This window comes from Cucumis melo, chromosome 5 (assembly GCF_025177605.1).
Source record: "Cucumis melo cultivar AY chromosome 5, USDA_Cmelo_AY_1.0, whole genome shotgun sequence".
Taxonomy (NCBI): domain Eukaryota; kingdom Viridiplantae; phylum Streptophyta; class Magnoliopsida; order Cucurbitales; family Cucurbitaceae; genus Cucumis; species Cucumis melo.
The window spans coordinates 336,579-350,460 of record NC_066861.1 but is presented as its reverse complement, the minus strand read 5'-3'; the positions used below and the strand labels follow the sequence as shown (position 1 = coordinate 350,460).

At 34.2% G+C, this 13,882-nt stretch overlaps 2 protein-coding genes across 8 annotated transcripts; both read left to right on the top strand.

Annotated features, from left to right (window-relative positions):
- Positions 1-287: 287 nt before the first annotated feature.
- Positions 288-4,683, top strand: LOC103491611 (uncharacterized). Its single transcript, XM_008451637.3, has 6 exons — positions 288-639; positions 1,320-1,516; positions 2,510-2,590; positions 3,371-3,595; positions 3,979-4,056; positions 4,147-4,683. Exons 1-6 carry the CDS (start codon positions 525-527, stop codon positions 4,387-4,389), a joined length of 939 nt encoding a protein of 312 aa, XP_008449859.1. The 5' UTR covers positions 288-524; the 3' UTR covers positions 4,390-4,683.
- Positions 4,684-6,968: 2,285 nt separating this feature from the next.
- On the top strand, positions 6,969-13,660 carry LOC103491612 (protein ROLLING AND ERECT LEAF 2). 7 transcript variants are annotated; one of them, XM_051085003.1, is made up of 7 exons: positions 7,087-7,361; positions 8,865-10,035; positions 10,420-10,491; positions 11,674-11,888; positions 11,982-12,205; positions 12,337-13,076; positions 13,457-13,660. In XM_051085003.1, exons 2-6 carry the CDS (start codon positions 8,925-8,927, stop codon positions 13,046-13,048), a joined length of 2,334 nt encoding a protein of 777 aa, XP_050940960.1. In that variant the 5' UTR covers positions 7,087-7,361; positions 8,865-8,924; the 3' UTR covers positions 13,049-13,076; positions 13,457-13,660. The 7 variants fall into 7 exon arrangements, with proteins under 7 accessions (XP_008449860.1, XP_050940960.1, XP_008449863.1 ...); XM_008451638.3 differs by lacking the exon at positions 13,457-13,660 and having other exon boundaries at positions 6,969-7,361; positions 12,337-13,399; XM_008451641.3 differs by lacking the exon at positions 13,457-13,660 and having other exon boundaries at positions 7,106-7,294; positions 12,337-13,399.
- Positions 13,661-13,882: the final 222 nt, after the last annotated feature.

Genomic DNA, 13,882 nt, shown 5'->3' with positions numbered 1-13,882 from the left:
TAGATTTTTGAGCGTATTAGACCCTTTCGTAACTAGTTACAAAATTAAACTTAAAATAGTGTGAAGAATAAATTTAAAATATTTGAATTGATTTAGAAAATAAGTTGTTAATAATATTGAATGTGGTTAATATATTACCATTTGATTGAAAATTTATATTTAAATCCAAACTATTTAATAAAATAATTGGAAAATATGGATTTTAGGAATTCCAAATTTAAAAAATGCAAAGCAATTTTGAAAAGTTGGGGTGGGGAAATATAATAATTAAAAAAAAAAAAGAAGAAGAAAGAGTTTTAATTGAGATTAGAGAGGGAGGGGGCGATATTTCCCGCCGTTTTGAAAGAGGATGATATCCTTCCCCAAACTTCAGTGAACTGCCGGCTAACTCTCTCACAATTTTCCTCACAAACTCACTTCTTCTCTTCTAAACTTTTGCTCCAATTGAAGAACCCTTGTTTGAATTATTTTTTCCTTTTTCATTTTCTTTTGAACATTTAGTTGTTTCTGAATTAGGGTTCACAATGCCAGAACTGAGTTGGAGACATCACACTCTCATTCAATCGCTACTCTCTCGCGGCCCTCTCAGAGAGGATCAGTTTCATTTGCTGTTCAAGCGAATCACTGGAAAGACTCCAGGTTCTATATATATATATATATTCTGTTCGTTATCCAAGCTCATGATTTAAGCCTACGAATTCCTGCTCCATTCTGTCTTACAAACGATGTAGTATGCGTTTATTAACAAATGAATTTAAATCCTCATAAATTTCTATGCAAATGCCACGTTACTGTTGTAATCAAATGGGAATGCTAATGAAACCACTTATTGGAAGAAATTTAATATGGGTTCATATCCGTGTACGCGTTGGAATTGTTTATCCTCTTCGGAGGTTGACCCATATAGAATTTATTGTTTTCAAAGGCGATAATCAACACTCTTATAGACATTTCTCTATCCTTAATCCACCGGCTGATTTAGTGTAGGCTCAGGGGTTCAAGCCCCCTCAACTTTATTCTATTTATATACTGAAATAATATTAGAAACAGCAGCTGGCTCAGTGTTAACACTGTCCTCCAGTCTCTCTCTAAACCTAGGTTCAAGCCCAGTCCTTACATTTTTTTTCAAATTATTTTTCCTTAACTATAAAGTCTCCGTCAACAAATTTTTGTATTTGCCGTTGCCTTAATCAATAGCTTTAGCCATTTTAAATGAAGAACATCTTTAATTGATAATTTTCTGGGAAACAATATACTAGTACTACTTATTTAGGATGATGGTGAAAGCTTATGTATGTTTAATGTTTGTTTCGGTGCAGATAATGACCAGCAGGTTTTTAATAGTTACCTCCTGACTATAAATAAAGCACTTTCTTTTGCTCAGTTTGAGTTGAGAGGCTGCAGAAACCAATATGATGGACGTGTTTACTATGGCTTGGTAAATAATGTATCTGACGACCAATCCAAGCTAGGAACAAAGTATTCAGTTCCACAGATTGCCTTTTTTAAAGCCATCGTGAGGTTCTTCAACCTTTTCTTCCGTATTTACAGTTCAGATTTGGATATCGATCAGATATCTGTTAAATAAAGATATTGAAGTTGTCATCGTCTTTATTCTTATTGGATTGGCTGTGAATGTATGCAAGTGGATCAAACGTGAGATTCCAAAAAATGTGAAAAAGATAACCTCCGTATTAGCCAAATGGTTGCAAACAACTCTCTATTAACTGTTCGACTGTCAAAAGAAAAACGGCTATAAAGCAGCTAAAGAGAGTAAAGAATCTAAAAATGGGATACATAATTCTATCAATAGTTTGTTGCAAAGTATAGGAGGCTTCCTGGACGCTCATTTCCAACCCAATAACCAAGAAGATTGCACCCCGCCTAGAGCCTCCAAAATATAATGATCTTATCAATGAGTGCATTACAAATGATAAGTGGAAAGATGCCCTCTAAATTCTGATCATCTTGGGTTTATATTGTTTGAAATATGTTATATGTTTTTCATCTCATACTAAAAAAGGGAGATATAGTCTTAATAACTCACTAAGAGGTCATGGTTCAATCTATGGTGGCTACCTACCTAGGAATTAATTTCCTATGAGTTTTCTTGACATCCAAATGTTGTAAGGTTAGGCGGGTTGTTCGGTGAGATTAGTCGAGGTGTGCATAAGCTGGTCTGAACACTTACGGATATAAAAAAAATGTTTCTCATCTCTTGTAATGATTTTTTAATTGTAACTCAAGTATTTTGTTTATTCTATCACTGTTATAAGCCCATATTCAGTTAAGTTGTTTTAAACATTCCCACTCAACTGACCACTCATTTGCCAACTCTCTCTGAGAATTTTGAGAGAGGAATGAGGGGTAGCTTCTTCAGAAATTTGATTGTTAACTTAATAGTCAACGATGGGAGCTTAGTGTTTGCATTACATGCTTTTTTTTTTTTTTTTTTTTTTTTTTTTGTCGCTGCAGTATTTGTTAAAAACAAAAGGAATTGCTTTGTCAGGTTGAAGCAATTGCACAAGATCCATCTGCTCAAGGTGGAATATCAAATATTTCTGCTCTTAATCTGCAGCTGGAAAATCAGGTTTCTCTTGTTGTCTTTGACCAATTCTTCCATTTTGTCTAGCCCAATCTACTGAAGTGTGATGCCAGAATTCTTTTTAAGTCCATTGTCAAAGTCGGCTCCACATTTAACTGAACTTGGCTTCTCTGGTCTCTTGCTTTATAAATATGAGTATATGACTACCTTCAGCTACTATGTGGTATTACGTACTGTGGACAGAAACATTTCACATTTTTCACGTTTCTTGTGGAGAGATTTCTTTGGAATGAATTTCACAAGGGTATAAACTCATATTTAGATTATACCATTTATAGATTCTTGAATTATGATTTTATGCTAGCTTCATTTTTCTTAAACTTAGATATTGAGAATGAAGTTTTAAGAGTTCTCTACATGGTAAAGGCTCGTATCTTATCAATCAAATTGGGATATTGGAACTGTTAGTCTGACAGTAGCATGAATGACTTTAGTAATTTTCTACATGCATTCAATTATTTGCTATGGAGCCACTCTGAAATTTGTTGTTTTTACTTCTTTCTTTTCTGATACTTGAATGTGTATAACTGTTAAATTTCAAACCAAGAGTTTAAGGCCGCTTTTAAATTCTACACGATTTGGTTGCAAGGCTTTTGATTTGCTAAATGTCACCATTGTGGGTAAAGTTGAAAAGAGAACCGACAAACGTTCCAGCCCCTTGTATTTGTATCAATGTATGCATTTATCTGCTTCTTCACATATTTAAGGATTCTATTGTATAATACTCATGTGCATTGTTTGACTATTGCTGTTTTTAACTGCCAGCTGGGGGATACAGGGCCCCAGTCCCAAGTCATACCAGCTGCTTTCAAGAATTTCTCAAAATCTCACAAGGAAAAAACAATTGCCGAGCTTGCTCAGGATAAGTGGCTTGATTGCACCCCTGAAGGCTTCGTAAATTTGGGCGTCCGATCGTTTCTTGATTTGCGAAGTTGGTTCCGCAGCAATGACGTACCTTCATGTGAAGTGTGCAATGAAGCTGGTGTGAAGGTTCTCTTCTTGATTGGAGGCCTCTCTTTTTCCTTTTCTTGTGGGCTCTGTTTTTATGTCCTTTCATTCTCTCCTTCTTTATTAAAGAAAATTCAGTTTCACATAAAAAATAAGCTTTGTATGCTGCATTATTTTACCAAATTGCCACACTGATAAGATAATCTGAACATTTTGATTTATTTATTTATTTATAAATGTTAGCAATGCAATCGGGTTTAGGTTACAAAGTGATTATCATTTTATCTCAAATTGTATAGCTGCATTATTTTACTCAATGCCCCCACTGATAGAAGAACCTAAGCTCCATATAGTTTTGCTGTAGAGACTGATAAGAAACTTATCCCCACGATGATTTATATTTTTGTTGGGCTTGTCATTCACAGGCAGAGTTGTGTAGTAGTGAAGTTTGCACCGTCCGTGTCCATCGGTATTGCCTTAAGAAAATGTTATCCAATAAAAAGGTAACAAGAATATGATGTGGTACCTCCTATTTAAATTTTTAATCAGTAAAATCTCTCGGGCCTAATAGTTCTTTCATTGACTACTATTAGAGTAAAAGGGCCTGTCCAGGTTGTGGCACTCGATGGCAATCTACAATGTCCAACATAGAGTCCAAGGAGGAAGTGGATGAGCCGGATACACGCACCCAAGATCAACCATCATCACATAAGAGGAAGAAATCCAAGTTGAACGTAGATATTGATTTAGGACCAAACGAAGACAGTACTGCAGAAGCTTCCCAACCTCCTCCAGATACAAGGAGAGCAACACGAAATTCTACACGCCAGCGGTAGGTCTTGGAATGAGGTACTGTTAATTTAATACCGTTTCATGGATCCTATTATTAGTTTAGGAGTTGTAAAGTGTGCAACAACTGCACTTTTTGATGTCGTGTGTCAAAATTGTCACCCTATTTAGATTTATTTGAAGTGTCATTTTAAAATCTTTATACCCAGAACCGGAATGCAAAGTGCATTACGCTACGTAAGCCAGAAGTAGAAGTTTTTTTTTTTTACCTCCCCTAAACTGTAGCTTTGGTTCTCCTTTATGTTCTCTATAAATGCAAGGAACCTGCTCTTCCTTTGTAAGTATTCAATTTTCTTTTTGCCTAAGATAGTTTGATTGTGTGGAGCAGAATTACTATCTGATTGTTTACTTCAAAGAATAAGAGTATAAATAGGTATCTTCCCAAACAACCTAAACTTGCCTCTTTATTCAACAGTAATTTTGCTTTTCAATTACGTTATGCGGAATAGTGAAAAATGATATCATGGATTCTGGATTGCGCAAAGATATGCAGTTCAATGCTGAAAACTCATCAAACTCACCATATTTAGAGTTAAAAGTCGATATATTCATTCATCTTTGGCGTAGAATAGAACAGATTATACCTAATTACAATCAGACTCTTCTAGATTAAGCTGTCTAAATAGTGAAAACAAATCACAGCACTCAAGAGAAGTTATAATGACAATGATATGAAAGGAAAAGTGGTGTCTTTTAACTTTGTAGAATAGAATTGATTTATGTAAATCATTATGTTTTTAGAAGTCATAATTTTCAATTAAGCTTTAGATGGTAGGAAAGTGTAAAAGAAGGAAGAAAATATAGTTACAAACTTAAATCTGTCTTTCTATGTAATATTAATGTCATTGTGATTCGATTGAAAATTTTCTATACCAAATGAGTATAGCTCAACTGGTATAAGTGTATATGATCAAGAGGTCTGTAACTCTAACCCCTACTTGCATTATATTCCAAAAAATTTGAGTTATTTTTATTATGTTGATTTTCCATTTATCGATTGTAGTTACAATTTTGAAGGATTTAGTAAGTAAAAAATTTCTCTAGGGATGTTTGACTCAAGAAGTTGGAGAAAAATGAGTTGAAGGAAGTGGATTGGACGTATGAATCATACTCTGTGACACAATAATTTCGTGGATCCTACTACTAAAGAAAAACAATAATTTTATATCTTCTATTCTCGATTCAATTCAAATAGAAAAATGAATACAAATTAGACCAACAAAATCCAAAATGACAATGAATTTTGTGTTTGTTCCATCACATATATATATATATATATATCGAAGGTCTCATTATTTGGGGCCCGCCCCAAGTAAATTTGTAGAAAAGGAGGTGACATCTGAGTGGATGCTTTGCTATCCTAATTCATAAGCTTTAGGGCACATACATACATTACATAAATATATATATATATATAGCCTATAAGGCTTATTAGCTTTCGAGATTCTTTGCTTTGCTGTCATTTCCACAGCCTCTGTTTTAAACCTTTTTCCCTTTTCATTCCCTCTTTGAACAGAATCCCAATTTAAAGTCTCAATTCAAAGAATATTATATTGCGTTTTTGTCACTTTTCTCCATTTCATTATTCATTTTCCTAACTCAAAATAAACAAATAAATAAATAACATTTTTCTCACTTCTATTATTTTAATTATGAATTAAAAGGACTCCAACGTAACATGATTGTCAAGTCTTATTAAATATGCATTCTACTCTTGTACTATCTTTTTTCTTTAATTTAAATGTGCCGACTATTACCGTAATAAAAAAAACACATACACACATCGATTTTTGTATTTATTATGGTGTCCATATTTTATATATTTACCAAAAAAAAAAAGAAAAAGAAAAAAAGGCCGAATCTTCAATTTTAATTAATTACACAATAAGAAGTTGAAAACAAACTGTGAGGGTCTTTTGTTCGAGGAAAAAAAACAGTAAATCAAACTTAATTTGTAAGCTTAGTTCTAAGTTTGTATTTATTTTATTCCAAACTTTCAAAAGTATTATTTTATTTTATTTTTTTTATTAATTCTATCTTATCTCTTCTTATCATGATTTCATATTTCTTGAATAAAAAGTTTCTTAAAGATTGTTTTTTAGTTTTAAATTTAAGCATAAAAGCAGATAATAAAGCAAAACATCTGAAGCTAGAAGAAAGGTTTATAGACTTAATTTTAAAATAAATAAATAAAAATTGATTGATTATCAAATGCCTAAATTTTAATTTGTGTATAATAAATGGATGAACATTTCAATTGAATGTCTATAGTAGATTTTTACAAACTTTTTTTTTTAATGAGATAAGAAACTAGAAATTTTTAAAAAAGTGATTGTTTTACTTTATATAAAAAAATTGTCTATCTAATAAAATTTTGTATTTATAAAAAAGAATTCGTGGATTTAAAAAATTCAAATACTTACCGACAAAATTTGGTAATATTTGGAAGTTACAAAGAGATTTAGTTAAAGAGTTGAAAGATAGGGTTTGTAATTATTATGTATTTATTTATTATTGTTTTTAAGGAGAAGTGTGGAAAAGTTACCTTAGAGGTTAAAGCACAGCTTTTGAAGCGTGAATATTACGCGCCAATGGATGTGAGAAAAGGTGTGGCCTTTTTTTGCTAAGTAGGACTAAAAGGGCTCCACTCTTCAGCCTCCAGTTCCTCCATTTTGCATGGACGCCACCGCCCACATTCTTCATTCCTCTTTCTCTCTCTCTCTCTCTCTTGCCGTTTATCTTTTGAGTTTTCTCTCTGTAAATAAAAAAAAAAAAAAGAGAGAAAAGAAAAAAAAGAATAACCGAAATGAATCGAATCCCATTTTCTTAAACATAATTCCTTTTCTCCTACTTATCTACCGCTTCTCTCTCTGAATTGAATGATTCTACCATGTGGGTCTTCTCTCTAAACTTCCTACTTTTCTTTTTTTCCTCCTGTTCATGGCTTTCCTCTTCTCTGGTATGGTTCCCCTTTTTCAAATTCCTTTCTTTTCACTTTTCTGTTCTGAAATTTACAGCTTTTTTCGGTTTTTTATGCACTTTTTCTTCTTTTTGAAGTTCGTTTTAGATTTTTGGATCGGTTCTTGATTCTGTCTCATAATTGTTGATACTAGTGAGTGTGCTTTCGGTTTTTCGTTGCCCTGAATCTTATCTATTTTGTGTTTCCTTCTGGTTACGATTGTTTTTTATCCTCTCTGTTTCTACATAGCAATTTGGTTGGTTCTCCAATATTCCCTATCTTTAAATTTGATTTGCTTTTCTGTAAGTTTTATTTGTTCATCTGGATTTAATGCTCTTATATACGGAGTTGAATCCTTTGTGTTCAGGGGAAATTCTATTTATAGTTATGGTGGCTCTCCCCTGAATCTGCGTGGACATTCATCACTTCCCTCGATTTTTTTTTCTCCCTTTTAGGGTTCATATCTTTTGTTTGCTACTCTTTAGTCTGGGTTGGCTATCCTTTATGTTTAATTCTTTATTTGCTCTTCATGCTGTTCTGTGCGACTTTCAGTTTGAATTCTCCTGTATTCTATTTGATTCTCACTCCACTGCTTTGTAGTTCATGTTCTTGATGTTAGACGTTATGTTTTTGCTAAAGCTGGCAAGTTGTTTTGCACTGTCTTGTCGACTCTGCTAGTTTTCTTTAGCTTGGTTTCTTAATTTTTTTGGAAAAAAATTGAATGAAAAACGATTTAACAAGGAAGCTCTCTTCTATTTTCTTTTCCATCGTTGGTTCTCTCACTTGTCACCTCCATAGAGCATCAGTGTATCTATAAACTTAAAACAATCTTTTTAGATCCTTATGTTTTCCCCTTGTAATTCAGTTGTTCTGTTTCTCTCCCTTGCTGGTTAATTTTTTTTTTTGTTGGCCAACGATTGCTGTGTTTGTGGCCTAAAATATCAATCCAGAACTCGTGTCTTAACCAATGATTTGTGCACTACAAATTCTATTTTATAGTGTTTCTTCTGGGATGTTTGTTCGTTTATATGCTTATCCTTGAAATCTCATGAATCTTTTTTGCGTGCCCATTTCCTTCATATCTTTGAACCATCTGCCATTAGGGAAAGTATCTTGTTAGCTAAGAGAGTTTCTCTGTTTCATTTATGAACATCTTGTTTGATTATCACTAGTACTTGACAATAGTCATTAGAAATTTCAGGGGAGTGCAATTGAATTTTAGAGTTGGAGTTTCTAAGTTCTTTCAATTATCTTTTTTATTTGCTGGTAAGGTATCGTTTGTTCATTAGTTTCCACAACATTTCTAAGAATTCTTTTGTTTCTTTTGCCATTTTTCTTGTCAGTCGTTTTGATGGGGTGGGTGCAAAGTTTGAGAAATTGGTTGCTAATATCATTTGATTCAAGAAAACAATTTAAATGAAAAGACATAGCATCTTAGTGCTGTTAGACTTTATTTGCTGCTACATGATTTCTTATCATATTATCTTTGACTTTCATTTTCAGGATGAGTGTACCGTCCAAGTTCTGTTCTAAGAGGGATATCCAGTAGTGAGGTCAACGGATATGGGAGCCTCAAGTTCTAAACTAGAGGAAGATAAGGCCCTGCGACTGTGTCGTGAAAGGAAGAAGTTCGTTAAGCAGGCCCTTCATGGAAGATGCTCACTTGCAACAGCCCATGCTGAATACATTCAGTCACTGAGATGTACAGGGACTGCTCTCAAGATATTTGTACAACCTGAAGGTCCAGTTGAATCACCCTTATACGCTTCCACTTTTGCAACCCCTGAGCCCCTTGCTTTTACCGAGAAGTCTGCATCTCAATTTTCATTTTCTTCTCCATCCTTCTCACATCATATGGATACTGCTGGTAATCGTTCTCCATCACCTTCTCCTCCTACCTCAAGTAGGTTTCAGGCAAATCATATGCAATTCAGGGGTAGTTTTGCTCACAAGGTTGAAGAAAAATTGCCCTCGCCTGTTATTGGAACCGTAACCTCATCAGACACTCCACCTAGTGCCAAACCTCAAACCTCTGAAAGACCTCAAACACTATCATTTGAAGGCTCTTCTGCGCCTCAGGAAGGAACTTGGGATTTCTTTTTTCCTTCAAATAATCATGAATTTTCCTTTCACGATGGGCACGGTGTGAATAATGGAGGGGTTGAGTTTGAGAATGCTGGTGATGTAAGATACTTCAAGGAAGAGGATGGAAATTTTGAATATGGAGATAAAGAAGGGAAGAGCTCTTTACATGGAGAGGAGGAATCTCAGAACTCGGAGGACGAGTTTGATGAACCTGCTTCTGAAACTTTGGTGCGAAGTTTTGAAAATTTTAACAGGGTACACGATGATGGAGCATCAAATACTTCTCCTACTATGCATACTGTGAAAAGTGTAGCTTCAGAGCCGGAGTTAGTGAATCAGGGGAAGAACCATTCTCCTGGTTTGTCACCTTTAAGAACCACATCTTCATTAGTTCCATTAACATCTGTTTTTGGTAAAGCAACTGCGAAGGATGAGAGCATTGAGAATCCAGCTGTTCCCAAGGACTTATTTTCAAGCATGAAGGAAATTGAGATTCTCTTTATAAAAGCTTCTGAATCTGGCAAAGAAGTTCCAAGAATGCTTGAAGCAAATAAGTTGCACATACGTCCAATTTTTCCTGGAAAAGAAAGTAATTTCTTACTCTCTACCTTACCCTGTTCTTCTGTGTGTGGTGCTCACATTAATCTCAAAGCTTTGAGCTTAAGGTGAACTTCATAGATTTTCCTGTAATTTCTTAATTAATAATATGAGCTACCCATAAACAAGAAAGGTATCAGGAATTTACCTAATGGGGTGATGGTGCTTCATGATTTGTCATGGTTTTTTCCTTATTTCAAATTATGCAGTTAAATTATTTGGAGAAATTGTGTAGTGATCAGCTAGGCAGCCTATCACTGACTTTTGTAATTGCTTTTAAAGAATTTAGATGTTCGAAAGATTATTTTTCTTTGTCTCGTGAGTCATGAATATCATGCTGAAATATCTTAACTGGTTTGGTTTTCCGCCTGTGCAGACCCATCATTATCATCAACATTGTTGAAGTCTTGCTTTTCGTGTGGAGATGACCCAAGTGTTGTTCGTGAAGGTATAAGCACCTTTGTTGGTTTGTTCTTTATATATTATGAATCAAGTCTGTATATGAATTACCTAGCCTTTTCAGTTGATCTGGGGGGTCCAAACTCACTTTATTAGTTAAACTCATGAGGTGACAAAACTTGTCAATGTTTATTTGATGAAATGTCTGAATTTCCAATGTTGATGACTTCCAAAACATTATTTCACATGTCTATAACAGTCTATAACAAGAATTGAGTGGGATCCATCTTAATTATGATAGATGTTACCTGTTAAATTATAAATTAAAATTAGGATAAATGGAACTCGTAGTTAGGTTTAATGTCTTCTTGTGTGTGTCAATTACTAGGTTTTTCTGTAATTATGTTTTTTGTAATTATAAAATAAATCTTATTCTTTTGGATTAGTCTCATCTTATAGCTAGTTAGAGTTCAGACTGGCTTGATCTTTTGGATGCCCTTGTAAATATAAATTTTTAAAAACGTGTGTGTGTATATATGGCTATAGGTGAAGGCTTAGGTTACAAATATGCACTAAAAGTAAGTGGTAACGTACTACTAATTAATTCTTTAAACCTAAACAAATGAAACCTAATCGATTCTTAAAACCTAAACAAATGAAACCTAATTGATTCTTAAAACCTAAACAAATGAAACCAGGATATTTGCTGCATTTGAGTGAAAATTGAAATGCCTTCTCAATCGGTGTGTGTGTGTTTTCCCTTCCTTCCAAGTTCCGCTTTACGTGAATAAGGAGAGGGCTTTGTCATTTTCTCATTTTTCATCATCATTACTTAAAACATTCTCAGTGAGAGGAACATATTGTTGATTTATTGTTGAGTTATGTTAGTTGGTTCTTAAGATGCTTTTTGCTAAACACAATGGGTTGAAAAGTACAACGAACAAGTTTTTATGTCTTAATTAGTCTTCTAGTTGAATGGGCATATGAAAATATGCGCTGCAACGAAAGCTGCCTACTTCTCGTTCTTTCATGCCTTTGAAACATGCTAGTCCTGTTTCCACCAACTTCATTGAGATGCATGTGTTACTCAGTTGAAATATTTTATGAGTCCACGTTTCTGTATTGATAAGCTGTGACTGGATGATAAATGAAGTTGATATCCAATCTGTTCTCTGGAACTATTCACTATGATATCTTCATTAATCGGTTGTCGTTCTTTGTCTTATCTTAGAGCCGGTTCAAACTGCAACGAAGTACTTGACTTGGCATAGGACGACATCATCACGTTCCTCTTCATCCAGGAATCCTTTGGGAGTTAACTCAAAAGAGGATGTCGAGGACTACTCTAGCAACTTATTCGAGAACTTCTGCATGAACTCTGGTAGTCATGCTTCAACCTTGGATAGGCTTTATGCATGGGAAAAGAAGCTCTATGATGAAGTTAAGGTACTGCATTTTGTGCATATTTAGATTTCAGAAATTTGTCACATCGCATGTCAAGGCAAGTCTTTAAAATAGGTTTTGTTTTGTTAATTACAGGCTAGTGAGATGGTCAGGAAAGAGTATGACCTCAAGTGTAAAATGCTACGTCATTTAGAATCAAAGGAAGTTGGTCTACCAAAAATCGACAAAACACGAGCTGTTATCAAGGATTTACATTCCCGAATCAGAGTGGGAGTTCATAGAATAGATTCTATATCAAAGAAAATTGAAGAATTGCGAGATAGAGAGCTCCAACCGCAACTCGAAGAATTAATTGAAGGGTTAGGTCCTTTTTTGCTGTCATCATGCTTTGTTTTTTGTTTCACAGATTAATTTTAGAATATGCAGATTCTGTTTGTTGCATCTTTTTGGTGATAATTAAGTTATTTTGATATGTTGGCGTAATGATTAGGTTAAGTCGGATGTGGGAAGTGATGTTTGATTGCCACAAGAATCAACTACAAATCATCAAAGCAGCATCATACCACGGCAACATGAAAATCTCGATGCACTCTGAAACAAGGAGGCACAACACCATTTATCTTGAAACTGAACTCGCATCTTTATCATCAAGTTTTATGAAGTGGATTACAGCACAGAAGTCGTATCTGCATTCGATAGATGGATGGCTTCTCAAATGTGTGACTCTACCTCCATCCAGGGGAAAAAGGAGAGCACAGACTCCATCCATCAAAACTTTTGGACCACCCCCTATATACATTACATGTAGTGTCTGGTTGGAAAAGATTAACGAATTACCAACAAAGGAGGTCGTAGATTCGATAAAGGATTTGGCAGCTGAAACTGCCCGTTTTTTGCCTCATCAGGAGAAAAACCCAGGGAAGGGGAAGGTTGCAAAAAATCTTTCAGTCTTAACATCGTTTAAGGGTAACAATGACAGTGAGTCAATAGGGAATAATTTGTTACAAGGGGAAGCATCAGAGAGCTTGATCTCTGGTTTTGATCATTTGAGACCAAGCTTGGTTAAGTTTTTTGAGAAATTGAATAACTTTGCAGATTCTTCTGTGAAAATGTATGCAGAACTTGGGAAGACCATTCAAGAATTTAAGAGTCATTACGAACAGTGGAAAGCCCAGAGAATGGAGACACAAGCGGGAATCTGAGTATGAAGAAGAAAATGCGAAGGAAAAGGTAAGAGGGGATTTGTATATGAAAAACAAAATAAAGAAGGCTGTTCTATGTCTTACCAAAACCTGGAAGCAGAAAATAAAGGAGAAGCTGATGCAAAACAAGCACATATAAATATAGAAGTATATATATGAAGATAAGAAGATTGATGTTGGAAGGTGTAATTACGAGTGTTTTACATTTACACGTCAAAATAGAATCAATTTGCAGAGTTAATATTAGGGGCATTGTACAGTTCTATTTCTCCATATAAAACACAAGGACACACCTTCTCTATCTTGTTCTTAGTTCATTCATATGAAACTTCATCACATCATTCATTCTCAGTGTTGGATAGTCTGTTCTTTTTATGAATGAACTTGAATTTTGTCTTGTTCCTTCAGGAGGTGTTTGGCTCAAAGTCAATTTGGCGATGGATCAAGTCTTACAAGTGTTTCTTAAGAACTGTTTGATAGAGTTTTAAATTAAATAAATATTCATCACTTTGTAGCAACTATATGATGGTTTAATTATTATGGAGGAGACTTATTGTATAGATCGTAGTAGTCTATACGTCATAGTTTTATTGGATTTGCGTTGTTTTGAAATATCTTCCCCCTTTCTTGTCTGCACGTAGGCAACATCTGCTTTCTTAATTGAAATCTACTTAAATTTATTATTATTATTATTATTATTATTATTTTGGCTCATTTTACAAAATTAGGACTAATTACAAAATATTACAAATAAACATCAAAGTCCTTATAATTTATTTAATTTTTTACTATATTTTTTAAATGGTTTTTCTCCTAATTTTCTTTTTATTCATA